Genomic DNA, 18,261 nt, shown 5'->3' with positions numbered 1-18,261 from the left:
GACACGGAGCACGCACGCCAGCTTAACCACTATGCTGTGCGGCTGGTCCCCCTTTGTTCTTGATAATGCTTCTTATCCTACAGCCTATTTTATCTGAAAATAATATAGCTAGCCCAGGTTTTATTTGGTTAGTATTTGCCTGGAGTACTTCTTCTGTCCCTTTACTTTCAACCTCTGTGTCCTCATGGTTTAGGACTTAAATAGCTTATAGCTGAATTTGGTAATTGACCAGTTTAGTGTATTCACATCAGATTGTTGCCACATTTGGATCATTTCTTCCATCGTATCTGGTGTTGTATTTGCCCTTTCATTGCTTCTCTTTTACGTCTCTGGCTTCCTATTCTGTTTTCTTTTTTCTCTCTCTTATTTAATAATTAGTAATACAAAAGAACGTAACCAGTGGTTAACAATATGAATTGTATTGAATGCTTCTGAACCTACCACCTAATCCAAGATTTAGAACATTGCCAGTAACTTCCATTTGAATGAGTTTGGTTTTTGGTTTGAAAGTTAAAAACTTTTTCTGTTTTTACTAGATTAAATTTTTGTCATTCATTTAACAAGGGCTAAAATTAATATCTGTAATCTTTCCTCAAATAATATAATCATCTTAAAGTATTGTAATTTCAGTTTCCCCCTCCCATCTTATATTTTATTGCTGCCTAGGTTTTAATTTTATCTTATATTTTAATTCACTCCAGATTTTATCGTTATTATTAATATATAGTCAACACTTGTTTTACTTTATCTAGGTTACAGATTTCTTTATCTCACTATTCTTTCTTGCAACACTCCAGCTTTCAGGGAGGCCCAGTGGTGTAGTGGTTAAGCTCATGTGCTCCGCTTCGGTGGCCCAGGGTTCACCAGTTCGGATCCCAGGCATGGACCTGTGCACTGATTGTCAAGCCACGCTGTGGCAAGCATCCCACATATAAAATAGAAGATGGGCACGGATGTTAGCTCAGGGCCAGCCTTCCTCAGCGAAAAAGAGGAGGCTTGGTGGTGAATGTTAGCTCAGGGCTAATCTCCCTCAAAAATAAAATAAAATAAAAAATGAAATGAGCATCCCTGAATAAAATTAAAGAGAGTTTAAAAAAAAAAAGACTCTGGCCTTCATTTTCTTATTGCTGAAATATGTCCTTTAATTGTTATGTCAGCAGTTATCTATTGATAGTAATTTGCTTTATCTTTGTCTGAATGTCAATTTTATTCTCATTCTTAAATGAGATAAAGATTTCTAAATTGACAGTTATTTCCTTCAGCATAACTGACAGGTGTCATTTCATTTTCCTCTGGTCAGCATTGTGCCGTAAGTGGTCAGTCCTTTGTCTCATGGTGTTCCTCTGTAGGTGACCCGTCTTCTCTCTCTAGTTGCTTTTAGGGTTTACTCTCATCTTTTGTGTTCTGAGGTTTCACTGTGCTATGTTTTGGTGTGGATTGATTTATCTTGCTAGCCACCTGTTCTGTTTCTTTTGGGGAGGGGAGAGGAATGTTGTATCTTTACATTATAGAATTTTCTCCACTATTTTTCCAATATTTCTTCTCTGTTTTTTGTATTTTCTTCTGGTACTCCTATTAGGCATATGTTGGACTTTCTCATCCTCTTATCTGTGGTTCTTAACCTCTTTCATTTGTTCCATTTCTTGATTTTTTTAAAATATCATCTTTATGTCTTACGTCTGTAATCAGTAAGTTTTTTTTATAGTCTCAGTCTGATAGTTCTGTCCTCTGGAGTTCTTGAGTCTAATTCTATTTCAATTTTTTGAATTTCAGACTTTTAGCATCTCTATAGTATAGGTAGATATGTGGATATTCTTTGCAGCCTGATGTGAGGTTTATTCTCTCCTGAGTGGGATTGCTTTCTGTTTTGTTAATTTATGGGTTTGGGCTAGGAGTCTTGGACAAATGGGGTTGTAGGAATTTGAGCCCTAAATCTTTATCGAGTACTAGTCCATGGTTGTTGGTACTCAAGAGGTGCTCCCGCATCCCAGCACGGGCAGATTAGAAAGCATCCTGGGGCCGGCCCAGTGGTGCAGCGGTTAAGTTCGCACGTTCTGCTTCTCAACGGCTCGGGGTTCACTGGTTCGGATCCCAGGTGCGGACATGGCACCACTTGGCAAGCCATGCTGTGGTAGGCATCCCACATGTAAAGTAGAGGAAGATGGGCACGATGTTAGCTTAGGGCCAGGCTTCCTCAGCAAAAAGAGGAGGATTGGCAGCTGTTAGCTCAGGGCTGATCTTCTTCAAAGAAAAAAAAAAGAAAAAGAAAGAAAGCATCCTGTACTCTCTCTATGCTACTAGGCTTTTCTTTTTTTCCTAGGGCTACTTTCTGTTGAGGGTTAGTCCTTTTGGGAGTCAGGGCTTTAAGACGAGGGGCAGTGCATGTTTCTGTTCTCACCTTTTACCTTGAGCAGGCCCAAAGCATCTCCCCTGTCCCTTTGAGTGCTGAAAATCCAAATGTGACAGACTGATGTTCACCTTTTGAGGAGCCTTAGAGGTTCGCACATTATTTGGTGTGCATATTGCTGGACCCAGATGTCTCAAAATTTGCCTCTGCAAACTATTGGTTTCAATGCACTAAAGCTTGCTGGGAAGAAAATCTGGTAATATTATCAGCACAGAAGCGTCCTGGAATGATTTGTAGCACAAATTTAACATTCGATCGTATAATATCTTTTCCTAACTATATATTTTTTAACCAACTCTTTTAAGCCTCTTGTATACCAGGTTCTGTGCAAGCTTCTGCCTGTGGTGACTTCCTAGCCTCATTGGAAGGTCCTTGAGAGCAGACCTGCCAACTGTTCCGGAATCAATCCCTCTTCCTCCCTCCTAATTCCTGCTCCACAGTGCTGAGCCCTCAAAAACAAAAACAACAACAAAACGCACTTGTCTGAGTTGCTGATTGGTTAATCCCTGTGGAAAGACTGCCTGCAAACCGCAGTGATGACACAGGAAGGGGTCCTGAAGAGGTTCTTCCAAGTCTAAGGAGGTGCCACCTGCCCAGGTACCATCCTAGTGATGTAGGCACTACTTTGACAAGGATGTCCTTGGCTCTGAGTGGTTTCCCTCCCCCACTGACGTCTGGCAGTGCTCTGGCCTTCTGCCAGCTGTGCTTAGCTTCTCCCTGGGCCTTCAGCTTGCATATCCAGTTGCCTACTTGACATCCCCACTTGGCCATCCAGTTGGCATCTCACACGTCATGTCCCCAACATGAACTCCTGGGTTTTTGCATCACACTCCCCCTTACTGATCTCAGCTTCCTTCAGTCTCCCCATCGCAGGGCAGCCAAGAGATGGCTTTTTGTCATCTTGACTTCTGTCATGTTTCACGTCCAGTTAATAAGGAATTTCTCAGTGCTACCCTCTGAATCTGACTGCTTGGTTCATCTACCGTTGCTATCCATAGTGGAGAGCTATCATCATCTTCAGACTGAACTGCAGTAGCTTCACCCGCCTCCATCCCTTCTCTACATACTTTGACAGTTCCCCTAAAAAAATACATCTGGTCATGCCTTCTTCCATTCAGAGGTCCCCACCAGCCTCCCATCATTTTGAGCAGCACTTGTATCCTGACTACAGGCTGTGCTGACCTAGCCCTGGGCTTTCTGTCTAACCTGACCACGCTGTTCCCTGAGTGCCTGATATCCCCTGCTGCTCGCCCTGTGTGGTATGGTCCAGTCCCCAAGTATCTGTGGTGCACTCCCATACTTCATGCAGGATTCTGCTCATATGCCACTTCATCAGAGGTACAAACTAGTATCTCTACCGATTCCTCCACCAGACTTGTACCCTTGATAAAAAAGAAACAGCCAGCTATCACTTACTACACTGGATGCAGACCTGATTTGTCATTTTCACCCACTAAGGTGGGAGCCTGAGGGTAGGGATTCTGTCCTGCTCGATCCTGAATCTCCAGGGCCAGGGACATAGGCACAACCATTCTTGCTGTATTACTGGAGATAATACACTCTTTGAAGGAAGGGGCTTCTACGTTTGCGAAGGGGATTAAACTGGTAGCCAAGAAATAGAGTAGGGACGTTTAGAGAAGTGAGGGATACAAGGAACAGAATCACAGGCGAATGAGACCATGAAAATCTGTGCCCCAAACTTTGGGAGCATGGGATGTGTTCCCATGGGAGTTTTGTTAGGCTGAAGCCAGCATGTCCTTCAGCTATTGCAAGTTTTCAGTGGTTGAGGCCAGCAGTTAGTTTCCTTTGCGTTGTCCTCGAGGTTTCTTGTTTTCTTTTTTGGGTGGGGAGGCAGTATTATTGGTGACCTCCGCTTCCAGAGCCGCAGTCCTTCCTGCCCCGTTGCTCTGGGGCTCGGCGCGTGCGGGGCTGCCCCTGCTTTCTGGAGGTGGTGATTAATTTCCCCGACTCCCCGAACTTCCCCGCCCCATAAAAGGCTGCAGGCTCGTCGGGAGTCGGACACCTCGGGTGCTCCTCCCGGGCGGAGGCGGGGGCGGCGCGCCACGAGTGGGGACCCCGCGGGTGAGGGCGGGCGGCGCGGGGCGGGGCGGGGCGGGCGTCGGCGGGCGGGGCTGCCGCTGTCTGACGTGTCTCGGCGGGATTGGAGCCGCCGCCCTATATAGCCGCGGGGGCCCGGGCGCCGGCCTCGGAGCGGAGGGCCGGCTTCTCCCGCGCGGCGGGCGGCGAGCGAGCGAGCGAGGGCGGGAAGGACACAGAGTGAGCGAGCGGGCCGGTCCGGAGCTGGGGGCGGGCGCGGTCCCGGAGGAGCCAGCGGGGGCTGCGCGGGGCAGTTGGGGCGCCAGGGGCGGGGGGCGGGGCGCGGGGCTCTGGACGTGGAGCGCGGGGCAGGGGAGGGGGTCGCGGTCGCCCCTGTCCCCCCTTGCTCCCTCCCCCCGCCCGCCAGCTGGTCGTCTCCTCCCCCCTTCCCCCCCCCACGCGAGCGCCCCCTCCTCCTGGGCCGGGCTGGCGGGTGGGGGGGCCGGCTACGTGTCACCACTGCGCATGGGCCGCGGCGCTGGCACGCCGAGAGTGAGAAACTTTGCCGAGTCCCGGGGCGCCGGCCATTCGCCCGCCCCGCAGCGGCAGCACCCCCTCCACCGGGTCCCGCTCCCTCTGTGCCCCACTAGCCCCGGCATGGGGGGGAGGGGCGGCCGACCTGGGCCCAGGTTGGTGACGTTGGCGGCCAGGCCGCTGCCCCCACCCCCTCCCTCCCAGGCGTGCCCCTCCCCCCAGCTCGGACTCGGTGTGTGGGGGGGGCACGGTGTCTGTCCGGTGAGGTAGCGCCGGCCGGCAGGCAGGGGAAGCAGAGGGGGCTAGGGGCCCGGGCGCACCTCCACCTGCTGCCCGCCTGCGTGGTCGGGGCTGGAGCGCAGCTTGGATGTGCCCCAGGGTCTCGGACGAAAAATACATTACGGAAAAGTACCCAATTTGGATGAAAGGCGGGGAGGCCAGGCGCGTTCCTGCCCCTTTAAGTTTGTCCCCGCCCGCGGGCTCGCGTGGCCTGTGGGAGGGCCTGCTGAGGTGGCATCTGCGAAAGTTCCTCCTGCGGGATGGGTGCCGACTTCAGAACTTGGTGGAACGCGCAAATGCGCCCCTTCTGCTCGCCAGCCATCCAGTCTTGTGTGATGGCCCCTCCTAGATTTAGGCTTTGTGTTCTTTCAGCCGTTGGGATTTTTCGTTTTTATTCTCGGGTTTGGTTTTTGGGTCTTGAGAAGTACTTTGAAGAAATTTCCCTTGCAAGCTTGCTATGGGGATAAAAGTAAATAATTTTAATTTTGGAAGAAGGGGAGACATCCTGGGTTTCTGCTGGAGGTTTTTTGATGACCCCCCATACCCAGTCCTGTCTAGTATGTAAAGCACGGAGATTCTCATTAGTTGGCGGAGATAAAATTCTTTCTGGACTGCTGCTCATGAGTTCTCTTTGCAAAGACTTTTCCTTTTGAATATGTAACTGGCAAAATGTCAGAAGGTAATCAGCTTATACTTGTTTAGAAACAAAAAAGTAAATTTCTGCATTTAAAGAATTTTCCATTGTGCATTTTTTGGGACTAAGTTTCAGATATAATCCACATATGTCTGACTTCCTTTTTCTCCCAAGAGTGCTTGACAGTTCCCTGGGATGGAAGGGAAGTTTTTATTCTAGTTCTGTTTGCTGCATAGTTACATTTTGAGATGTGACTGTTTTTTGCTGTGGACATTTACACTCTGAGAAACAAGACTTAAAGTCCAAGTGGGGACTAGTTTGAGATTTGTGTTGGGTGAACCTGAATGCTTTATGCGGGGAAGGTAGTTGAGAGCAACCAAAATGATGAAGGAGTGAGGCCATCTTGGGAATAACTGAAGGAGGTGGGAGAAAGGGCTTCACGTGTCTGAGTTGTAGGAAAGAGCGGATTGTTCTCTGTGGCTAGAAGGGGGAAAGAAGTTGTAGATTTTGGCACAACATAAGGCAGACTATTCTGACAGCTACGCAGAGGTGGAGCGTGGGCTACCTTGGAAGGCCGTGCGGTTCCTGTCCTTGGTGGCTTCAAAGACTGCAATAGAGTGATGTCTAAGATCCCTTTCGATCCTGATTTGAGCAGTATTATTAGGGCAAGTGAGGAACTGTGATAGCAAATGTTTAGCCTTTATTCTTTGATAACAGGACCCATCTAAGTTCTCCCGGGAACTTAAGATAGCACGTGAAGGAGCTAGGGTGGGGAGCACACCCAACCTTGATCGCTGTGGTTGAAAGATCTCCGTGGAGCGGGAGTAAGCCTGTTGGGTGTTGTCTGTGAAGGCAGAGCTGGGGCTGGTGGATAGGAAGCAGGTCGAGGTGGGCGTAGAGCTCTGGGGGCACTTTCTTAGGTGCTGCTTTGTTGAACTAGAGGTAGATAGAAGGCTGGGAGCACTGGAGGAGGACTGAGACTGGCCTTTTATAAAATCTCACCCCAGAGCCTCAGATGGAGCTGAGGTCCACATTTACATGTGGGTCATCAGATACGTGTTTAAAATGGATTCTTGAAATACGGGCTTTTGAGAAGTTTATAAGAAAAACAACCTTGTTTGATATCAGAACACTAGATGTTAAAGCTCTTGCTTGTTGTGATCCATTCATTTCCAGCTGTGACAAACGGCCATTTGAAATCTGGAGACTAGAGACGCAGTGTATCCTGTCAGGCCAGTCTGGAGTTTTCTGGAGGTCCACTCTCTCCTTGCTTGGCTGCCTGAGGGCCTGTGCACATGTGGGGCATTACAGGTTCTTCAGCAGGTTCACCCTCCCACAGCAGGTTCAGCTGTGTTGGTAGCCCTCTCTTGACCCGCTTGGACCAAGGAGTTTAATAGAAGAGCTAGCTGGAATTGACTTCTGAAACGCATGTGAGCTGTCTTGGAAGAGACCTTCAGGAATTCATCTAGTCTTGTATGCGACACCAGCTGCAGAGTGGGGATTAGCTTGTCGCAGATCTGTGGCTGCAGCCGCCGTGGACAGTGACTGCACTCCCCAAGCTTGTTGTGTGGCTGTCACTGGGCACTGAAGACTTGTCCTGTCCAGGAAAGCAAGAGGACTGGCTGTGAGAGCCCAGAGAGGAGGGTTTTAGCATAGTTGTGGTCATGTGGGTGAACCTGGCTTGTTAAAGGGTAGATGTCAGTGGATTTTAAGAAGTGACGTTGGTGGCTGGGATGACCTGGAATGGGAGGCTGTTCAGGTGGAAGGTCAGCAGGCAAGAGCGTGTGCGGCTTGAGTGGCCTTCTGAGTGAGGAAGGGGCAGGGTAGATGCCTAGGTCCTGGCTTCACCATCGGTGCTTTGATCTAGAACACCTCCATCTTGCCGATAGACTGGCTGAGTGTGAACTGGCTGAACACTTGGAATGCCAAGGAGTGCTCACTTTTTACATCTGTTGAACCCAACATGTGTGTGTACTACTCCAATACTTTGATTTCATGGAAGGGTTTTCTTTCTTCCTTGCCTTAATCTTTAAGACTTGCAGATCAGAATTTGTTGGAGATAAATTCTTAAATAAAATCATCTTGGTCTGTTTGTCTCCACCTTTCCTCCTCTCATCTCAGGGTGCATCCATTTGTCTGTTGGGACTGGGGTCACTGCATCCAGAGAGGCCTCTGGCTTACAGTACTTTCCCCGAGTAACTCAAGCCGTGCATTTAAAGATTTTTAAACATCCTGGAATGCTACTGGTCCATGTCCCTGGCTGAGAAAATGAGACCCTTTAACTCTAGAGTCTGTTGATGTATCCTTGATTACCATGAACTGTCTTCCTAGTCCTGAACTGTGCGTACTATGGTAAGAACTTTGGGGTGTTATTTTCCAATTAGGCAGAATGTTCTTGTTACTGTTATTGATTCTCCCATTTTAGACACATGCCCTGCCCATGTCGTGAAGTCTACCTTATCATGCCTTATCGGCACATGTGGTATTTTGTGTAATGCAGCAGGTAACCTACCTGGCAGCCTCGATATCCCAGAGTCCCCCAAGGCGAGGTGACCCACACCCTCTTACTTCACTGAGTAGTTCTTGGTCTTCCCCAGACGGCCTTTGAAGATTCCTTCCACCCTTACTATTTTATGGCCTGGTTTCTACATCCCCGGTGCATTAGAAGGCACCACAGGGGTTTTATAGGATAACAGCAAGAAGAACAAAGTAACTACAAAATACAGGAGAACTCTTTTTTTTGTTATTGTTGAGGAAGTTTGGCCCTGAGCTAACATCTGTGCCAGTCTTTCTCTATTTTATGTGTGGGACACTGCCACAGCTCGGCTTCATGAGGAGTGTGTAGGTCTGTGCCTGGGATCCATCCCCACGATCTGAACCCGTGAACCCCAGGCCACCAAAGTGGAGTGTGCGAACTTAACCACTACACCACTGGGCCAGCCCCTAGACAAGAACTCTTAAAGACAGTAGCTCTCAGTCACTCTAAAAAACTCACAAGCCCCCAAGGTCCACATTCTATTCTCCACTGTAACACAGTGTCACAGAGCCTTTTTCCTTCTGCTTCAGCAGTCAGAGATTAAGAGGAGTACAGGAAAAATTAGTCAATCGTGCAAGAGAACAAACCATCAGTTTTCTGAGGATTTTACTTGAAAATGGTTAAGTTAAAAAATTTTGGCATTTAAGAGAGCAGGTCCCTCCCTTAGGTCCCAGAAAAAGTTGCCCTCTAAAAGTTCTAGACTCTTCAGGTTTTACTGTAATATGTTTTGTTTGAAGCTAATGACCTCAGGGCGGAGCTTCCATTTTTTTCCTAAGAAATTTGCCTTATTGGTATTAGTAACCAAAGTGTAAATGATATTTTGACCTCTTCTGGTTGGTAGGTAAAAAGATCTGTGTTGTAGAATGCAGATAAGTAACTTTTCTCCTTGTTCCCTTTCCCTTTCTGTCCCACACCAGCAAAAGCTGGCAGGCTGACAAAGCGGCCTCAGGACGGACTTTCTGGCTACTGACCGTTTTGCTGGTAAGTTTGTCCTGTCTGAAGGCTCTCTGTCCTTGGGTTGTGTGTGTGCCGCCTTTCACTACGTTTCATTCTTAAGTTTCTAGGTAGCTTCAGAGAAAATCACTGTAGCTACATCTCCCAACATGAGTAGTGTGTACACATGTGCCCTTCACATGGATCATCTGGCTTCTGCCTATTTTAATCTTTTTTTCTTAAACGTAAAATTATATTTACTCAGGATTATCTGAATTTGGATCTTCTCTTTAGGAATGCAGATCTTCATTTTTTGAACTTGGGGAGAAGTCTTACTGAGTTGTAAAAATTATGCCAAAACTTAGTCTTCTTATCAAATTACTTGGCCCTCTTAGACTTTTTGGCCAAGGTGATATAAGAAGATGCTTGGTGCATAACTGTGTAAAGAAAGTGGGTTCTTTCTTGTCATGGAGCTCACCTAGAGTTGTGGGGGAGGGAACTAATACCCCTGCCTCAGTGCTAAATGAGCCCCAAATAAGGGATCTGTGGCCTTTAGAGCTGGAGTCCCGCTGGGCAGAGCGCCCTCAGGGCTGGGGTCTGGAGCCAGACTGGGTGCTTCCTGCCCTGAGCTGAGGAACCCACACCTGGGAGAGGGATGTCAGAGAACAACCTATCAGCAATTGTCTGAGGCACTTAACTGCTCCCACTTTGGGCCCCTGCTGTTACGTTGTTGCCACAGAACTCTATGAGGATGCTCTGCCCCCAGGAGCCAGTCAGCATTGTGAGGCTGTTCAGTTCACTGGGCCCTGGATAAGATCCTTGCCAACACTGTTGGCCTGGCTTTTTGTAGCAACTGTCATGTGATACATTTTATAAGCATCAAGAAGAATATGAATGAACAAATGAGCAAAATAACTGAGATAGCTGTTAGGAGAACAATCCAGATCTTGATCTGTGTCTGAGGTGGGTTAGACATGTGGTGGGTTCCATTGGACCTGTGTGTGTGGGGAGAGGTGGGTTCCAGTGGGCCTCTGTGGGTGGGGTGCAGCCTGTGTCTCAGGCACCTGGGCATCCTGGTACTGAACCTCTCAGCTGGAGCATCCGTCTCCTCAATCACAGGGCAACTTCTGAGGGAACAGTTGTCCAAGGACCCTCCTTTACTTGCATTTTTTTTTTCCATCACTTGATGAGAGTTTGGGTATCACCTTACATCAGAGGTTCTAAGTGAGGAAAATAAGGTGGTATAATTTGCCGGTAACAGAGAATTAAACCCTCGACTAAAGCTCTCAGCTTAACAGTCCCCTAAGTAGCTGAGAGCTGCTGTGCCTTGCCTTTCTCCTCTCTGACTCATTCCCTCCTGCTTCAGTGGCTCACCCGGATAGTGTGTAGGCGCGAGATCAACCATGAGCTCCGTTGCAGTTCTGACCCAAGAGAGCTTTGCTGAACACCGAAGTGGGCTGGTTCCGCAACAGATCAAAGGTAACAGCCCCTTACATCTCTTCTTGTTAACTCTGAGACACAGCTCCTCCAAATCCTTGTCAGATCTTGTGGCCTTTCTAGAAGTGCCTTTTGGCCCTGTAGTTGTGGGGTCGGGGCAGGACCTGCCTGTCTTGCGAGCTCTGTTTTGTACTACCCTTGTGTGCAGGGTAGAGTTGGTCAGGAGTGATGGGCAAATCTGGATGCAGTAAGATTAAAAAGTGGACAACTTTCTGGAAAACCAGTGACTGGGATTCTTTTTCAAAATTGCAGTTCCCTGGTTATGTTGAACTGAAATCTGGGCTGTGAAGCATCCCAGAGCACTGTCAGGAGCCCACCTTGAGGGTGAGGGCCGGACCCTGGCTTCTGAGCTGTCCAGGGCAGCTGGCCAAGATTGAGAGGGTGCCAACCAGTAGAAGTAGAATATATCTTTAAAATGTCATTTCAACATCTCTTTAATGTGAAAATAAAAACTAGTATTTTATCTTCTTTTTCTTCATCTTCAAAATCTGTCATGTATTTACAACTACAGGACAACTTGATTTGAATGCTAAAGTTTCATCTAAAAGAAAAGTTTAAGTGAAAGAGTTAATTGTTCTACTCCAGGTTGTTCCAGATATTCTTGTTTTCTAATAACTGAATTGAGTATCAGTTCTTAAGTTTAATTCAAATTAAAAATTCGCTTCCTCAGTCACACTAGCCTCGTTTCTGGGGCTGTAGAGACCTGGACGCTGCTGCTCCCTGGACTCCGAGAGCCTGCAGGTCTCCGTCTCCACCTGATCCAGCAGCCCTGTGGGTCTGCATTGTTCCCATTTCTCGATGAGGGATGCAAGGCGCTGACAGAATCCAGCTGCTTGTCAGTACTGTCTTTATTGGCGTCTGTGGATGGCACAGCCACATGCCTGCAAGTGGTGAACCGGGAGTTGGGCGCAGGCCTCTCTGATTCCAAAGGTCACCCCTGCTCTGTGTGCACATCCACTCAGTGGGTTTATTGGACCCTGTCATTGCCACACACTATGCTCAGCCCTGGGCTTTTGGGCTGATCCAAAACAATCATTCTCTTGCTTTTATGGAGCTGTGGTTCATGGGACAAAAACGTGAATCATCAGGGCCCTTTGGAGGACAGAAGTCGTTAGCGATGAGGGGACCTGGTTTCCACAAGGCTTGCTGCTCCCTTGCAGAGGGTGGGGAAGATCAGATTTGGCGTTCCCAGAAGAGTTAGTTTCAACATTGTGCCTTACAGGGGACGATCAGCTGGAGTTTGCCTCAAAGGCAGTTCTCACAGGCAGTACTGGGCAGCAGCCTTACTTTTTTTTTTTTTCCAAATTTAAGGGCCAACTGTGTGCCAGGCATTGTTGTAGTTGTGATTTTTTTTTTCTTTTTTTCTAATACAGGATTAGCAGACTCTTGAGGGCTCAAAAATCTCTATGTCAAAGCTTGCCTTCAAGGGGCTTATCCCATTAGGGGAGGAGCAGGGCACACCATTTCTGAGCTGACTGTTCACGGGGAGGCTGTGCAGAAGGGCAGGGGGGTTGCCATCAGGTTCAGACTCTGGCCCCTCCAGTTCACACACTGAACCTGAGGGCACTGAGCCTCGTGACCTCCTGGGGCCCTTTCCCATCGCTGAAGAGATAGGGGGAGTTGTCACTTGAGCCATTGGTGTCTTTTTTTTTTTTTTTTAACTTTAAAACCTCCGAGTGTTTTTTTCATTTAATATTAAAAGCAGTGTGCTTCCTCTTAATCTGCGTTGGCTGGTCCAGTTGCCACTTTAAATTCAGAAGAGGAGAGTGACCCTCCAACCTACAAGGATGCCTTCCCTCCACTCCCTGAGAAAGCAGCTTGTTTGGAAAATGCCCAGGAACCTGCCGGCGCCTGGAGTAACAAGATCCGGCCCATCAAGGCTTCTGTCATAACTCAGGTAGGAACTCCATTGTTTCTTCACCTGTCCCTCCAAGTAGGAAGCAGTAGCATCTGGTGGAAGGGCTTTTGAACATGCACAAGTGAGAGTGCTTTGGGGATGTAAAGGGAGAGACCTTGGGATTAAGTCTGCCCACCACCAGGGAGCTCCCCAAGAGCACAGCTGCTGAAATGCTCCACATGGATCCCCAGCGCCCTGAGGAGTGGGCCCCCTTTGTTTTTCAGTCCACTGCAGTCCAGCCTCTGCTCCCAGCTGCTGAAACTGCCACTGCCTTCCACATCACCAGCTCCAGCAAGAACTTGACCATCTTATCTATCTTTTGTCCCACTGTCTTGAAGCCGTCTTCTCTATTTGGCTTCTGTCATGCCATTTTCTTGGCTTTCTTTGTCATCTCTCTCCTTCCTGAACTTGGGATGTTGGCGGGCTCAGCACTTGTCTCTTTGCGAATTCATGTCAGGTCGTGGTTGTTGATTACCGCCCATGTGCTGAGAAGTCCCCTTCGCTGAACCTGAGACTCATAACTAACTGCATCCCAGATCTTTCCATCTTTCTAGTGGATGTCTGAGACAGAATGGGTTTCTCCCTAGTCTTCCTGATCTTGTGAAATGTACCATGTTCTGCTTAGTGGTTCAGGCCCCAAACCAGGAGTCATTTTGATTCCTCTTGCTTCCACCCATGCCTCTGCTCAGTCCTTTCTCCGCAGAGCAGCTGGAGTGACCCTGAGTCATCAGTCAGAATGTATGCTGCTTAAAACCCTTCATTGCTTCTCATCTTCCTGCAGGGTGGGCTGGAGGATCTGGCCCTTTCTTTTCTACCTCTTGGACTGCATGCCCCCATGTGCAGACTGCTCCCCCATCTGCTTCTTTGTTAATGCTTTCGCCTCACTCTTCCTCACCTCCCAGCATACGCAGCTACGTCTTTGGCTCTTCAAAAAGCTCCTTCCTGGCCATGCTCAATAACTCCCTTCCACCCACCTCTGCCCAGCTTCTCACCACCCTATTTACTTCCTTCACAGCACTTACTGTTATCTGATGCTTCCTTGCTGTTCATTTGTATAGGGATATAGTTCTCTTCTTCACTAGGATGTCAGCCTCCTGACCTCAGGCTCTTTCTGCTTATTTCTTTTCTTTTTGCTGAGGAAGATTAACTGTGACCTAACATCTGTTGCCAACCTTCCTCTTTTTTTGCTCGAGGAAGATTAACCCTGAGCTAACATCTGTGCCAGTCTTGCTTCACATTTTATGTGGGTGGCTGCCACAGCATGGCTGATGCGTGGTGTGGGTCTGCGCCCAGGATTTGAACCCACTAACCTGGGCTGCCAAAGTGGAGTGTGCTTATCTTAACCATTAGGCCACGGGGCCAGCCCTATCTGCTTATTTCTTAACTGCTGTCTTGGTGCCTTATTGCAATAGTGGGGTGGTGATACTTAGTAAATGAACAAACTCGTGTTCTTTACTCCACTCTATGTCTTCAGTGCCTAGACACTTTAACGTCCTTCCTTCTCTTCTTGATCTGTTAATCTTCCCTTCTTGACCTTTTCTGAGCAGGTATTCCATGTACCCCTGGAGGAGAGAAAATACAAAGACATGAACCAGTTTGGAGAAGGTGAACAAGCAAAAATCTGCCTTGAGATCATGCAGAGAACTGGTGCTCACCTGGAGCTGTCTCTCGCCAAAGACCAGGGCCTCTCCATCATGGTCTCGGGGAAGCTGGACGCTGTCATGAAAGCCCGGAAGGACATTGTTGCTAGACTGCAGACTCAGGTGGGTGTTCCCCAGGCCTGGTCCTCCTGAGTGGTACACTCGAGTGCTGTACCACTGGCTCCTACAGACATGGCTCGACCTTCGTCAGACTCTTCCCACCAGAGGGGCAGGTCCATAGTTCACTGGTAGGCAGCAACATTTGGAGCCTCCTGGCCTTTTTAGTGGAAAACCACTAAGTCAGTAATAGAACTGGGTGACACCTGCTATTTTTGCTGTTTGCATGAATGAACTAAAAGTTAAAGGTTTATCCCACAGTTGGAGACATTTAAAAGAAACTGAACTTACTAGATGGTGTAGTAAGGACATGGGTATAGATCAGCATTTTCAAGTGCAAGCTTGAGAATCAGTGAGCACATTTGTTGTTAAATACACATTTGCAGACCCCAAACTTGGGAGATTACAGTTCATATTTTGTTTTAAACCAATTCCATAGTCCTTAGCAGTCTGATACCAGTACTTGGAATTTACTTGAGAACCATTGTAATAAATAAATAAGGCTATGATGCTTTTCTCCCTATGTGGCATCACTTAAAGACCAAGATAAATGTAGAGAATCTTATTAATAGTCATAGGACAGATAGAGCTTTAGATGGGCTTCGTTGGAAATCGGGGTCCTTCCTACCTACCTCTGAGTCTCTGTGAGCTCTTGGGGGAGCTGGCCTTAGAACGTGGTTAGAAGATGGGACTCTGATACAAGCGGGGCCCCGAGGCAGGAGCCAGGGCTTAGGGAGGAGGAGCACTGTCCTTTGCCATTCCAGCTCTCACTCCCTCAGCCACATGGGGCCTTGAGGCAGTCCCTAACTCGTTTAGCTTGAGAGAATTAAAGCATTAAATGTAGGAAGTTGAAAATGTGTGTAAATTGCTTCCCATTTTGGCTGGTGCTGTTATGTACTAGTTGTTGAAGATTTGAATATTTTGTGATCTAGCACTGGGTGGGAGGAGACACTTTGAAGGCATTCATCCCTGCCCCACTGCACACCCCCTGCCCCTCACCCCCATCAGTTTAAAGCAAATCCCAGACACAATATTCACTTGTAAATAATTCAGTGTGACACTCTTCTTTTTTGTTTTTTTATATAACCACTATGCTGTTAACTCACTCATTAAAACTAATAGTAATTTCTTAATATAGCCATATTCAACCCAGTCTATAGATGGACTCCCTTCGTTATCTCAGAGATGTCTTTCCAAGTTGATTGGTTCAAATCAGCACCCTAACGAGGCTGCCTGCTGTGCTTCTCAAGCCTCAAGTCCTGTTTCATTCCTCAGTAGGGTCCTCCTCTTCTCTTCTTAATGCTGTTGGTTTGGGGCAAGCAGATGTTTGATTGCTCCACTGTCCGTCACTATTCCTGTAACCTGGTGGTCGGATTTAGGGGCTTGGTCACTTTCGTGTTCACCTTGTTTGTTTGGCAAGAAAACTTGTGTGGGTGGTGCTGTGTACTTGCTGTTGACTCCAAGAATGATCAGTAAACTCAGGCGTCTTCAGCCAAGTCCATCCATTAGAAAGTTCCCAGTCTTTTGCTTAAGAGTTCTGTCATCATCATCCATTGCTGATCACTGCCTAAATTCAGTGAGGGTTGCGGAGGATGGCTTTGTAATCTCTCTCCTCCTGCATTAATTGGTATCCTTGTGAAGAACTGTCCTCCGTCAACAGTTCAACTGGGAAGTGCAGGATAAATAATTGATCCTTTTCCCCTTAGTTTTTAGACTAAATTGGCACATTGGCATCTTCAGTGGTGATCCATGAATCTTTTTTGGTGTCATTATGAACTTTTGATGTGTTTATTAGTCATTCTTTTATGCTGAAATTGCCTCATCTTTGGCCAGTGGGAACCGCTTCAGCTTGTCTCCCTGTAGCATTCTGACATGACCATTCGTCTTCGATCACTTCCTAATTTCTAACGCAGAAAGACGTGTGGACTAACCTCAACCATTTCCTTCTACAGACCTGAAATCAGCTGTTTGTCCAAGAACTCTGGACATATTTAGTAGGAAGTTGCGTGAGTTCAAACTGATACTTCTAATTAAGATGAAAGACCGTGGGGTTATAAAATCACTTGAAGTAATTCTTCTCTTTGTTTAGGTTATGCTGTCCTCTTTATTTATAGCTAGGTTCATTTGATTGTTATTTTTCAGTTTTTAAAAATTACTTAAACTTTCCATGATTACAAAGTCAGAACTGTATAATAAGGTGCGTTCAGAGATGGCTTCTTCCCCCTGTCTCTCCCTCCCGTGCTGGGTGGTGATTCGTAGTCTTTGGTGTATCCTCCCATTGTTTGGAGTTGAGAATAGAAGCGAAAGATAGCTTGCCATAGACTCTGTTCTGCGCCTTGTTTGTGCTTACATAGGTGGCATTCCTCCTTCCTTTCTGCAGCAACATGATGCTCTGTAGGTGTGCTGTGATTTATTCAAGCATTCCTGTTGATGGGCATTTGGGTGGCTTCCATATTTTTATTGTTACAAATTATGTCACATAAAAACCTTGTGTATATACCGTTTCCTGTTTTACCCAGGGTATCTTGGGATAGATTTCCTGAAAGTGAGGTAGCTGGGTCAAAAGGTAACTGCATATGTAGTTTTGCCGTAACAGCCAAATTCCTTCCCCTGGGCACTGGCCATGTGCACTCCCATCAGCCTCCTCACCACCTCACCAGGCCCATCGAGTGCTTGGGTCTTATCAGTCTGAAAGGTAGCTGAGTATACTTTTAATTGGCATTTTTCTGATGAGCAAGATTGAGCATCTTTTCAGTGTCTAAGGGCCATTTGGATTTCTCTGCGCACTATCTGTTCTTTTTCCCTTTTCTATCATGTTAAAATTGTTCATCTTCCTCAGTGTATTAGGGCTCTGAAAAACCCTTCATCTGTAATACGCATTACAGATAACGGTTCCCAGTTTGCCATTTGTTTTTTGACCTTGGTGTGTTTTGCTATGTGAAGTGAAAGTTTTATTTTTGTGTAGTCAAATTCATTTATCTTTTGTTATTTTGAATCATTGTTGGGAAGATTTTTTTCTCTTCTGGGTTGTAAGGAATCTGATTCATATTTTTCTCTAGTGCTTGTAAGGGTGTTCTTATATTTCAGTTGCTGATCTGTTTGGAATTTATCATGAATAGTGCGAGGTACAGATCCAGTTTCATTCTTTTCCATATGGGTATCAAGTCATCAACACCATTTTTAAGAGTTTTCTGTCAGTGATTTGAGTGGCTGTTTTTATCAAGTCCTAATTTTCATATTAACTTTTGTCTATTCTTGAGTTTTCACGTCTGACCTGTTGGTCTGTCTCTTTGTGTGGTAGTATTCTCCTATTTTAATGGTAATGGTTTTCTGTTTTAATATCTAGTACAGTTATTACTATCCCTCTTGCACTGTTCTTTTTCAAGGTTTTCTTGTCTGTTCTGTTCTTTTTTGTTGTACCGTACAAACTTTGTAATCAACTTTTTGTTCAAAATTGCGTTAGATGTGTTAAGGGTGTTTTCTGATTTCTAGTTTACATATTCCACCTCTTTTGTTGGGTTTGTGTCTGGCTACTTTGTCTTTTTTTTCTTTTGTCTATTGGAAATGAGTGGTCTTTTCCATTATATCTTCTAACTGGTTGTCATTGGTATAAGTTAAAACTGTCGACTTCTGGATTCTAATTTTTCTCTTCCTGTTACAGACAGTAAGAATTTAATAAAGTAGTGGTTTTCCCAGGGTTCCTGAGTGTGCAGTCCTGTGCCTCTTCCTGTGCAGCCTTTGTGTCTGCTT

At 46.7% G+C, this 18,261-nt stretch overlaps 1 protein-coding gene across 3 annotated transcripts in view; it reads left to right on the top strand.

Moving 5' to 3' along the window:
• The window catches only part of HDLBP (high density lipoprotein binding protein), a 75,714-nt gene that overhangs the window by 29,592 nt on the left and 27,861 nt on the right, over positions 1–18,261 (top strand). The window contains exons 2-6 of one of the 3 annotated variants that reach the window (XM_070270731.1): positions 8,013–8,243; positions 9,345–9,408; positions 10,727–10,839; positions 12,597–12,754; positions 14,302–14,517. In XM_070270731.1, the coding sequence (XP_070126832.1) occupies positions 10,764–10,839; positions 12,597–12,754; positions 14,302–14,517 (450 nt within the window). In that variant the 5' untranslated portion in view covers positions 8,013–8,243; positions 9,345–9,408; positions 10,727–10,763. Of the gene's footprint in view, positions 1–4,506; positions 4,685–8,012; positions 8,244–9,344; positions 9,409–10,726; positions 10,840–12,596; positions 12,755–14,301; positions 14,518–18,261 lie in introns of those variants that run through there. The other 2 variants (XM_023644071.2, XM_023644070.2) reach the window with 2 other exon arrangements.

Source organism: Equus caballus, chromosome 6, assembly GCF_041296265.1.
Source record: "Equus caballus isolate H_3958 breed thoroughbred chromosome 6, TB-T2T, whole genome shotgun sequence".
Lineage (NCBI taxonomy): Eukaryota > Metazoa > Chordata > Mammalia > Perissodactyla > Equidae > Equus > Equus caballus.
The sequence above is the reverse complement of the archived record's forward strand: the minus strand, read 5'-3'. Positions and strand labels throughout refer to the sequence as shown.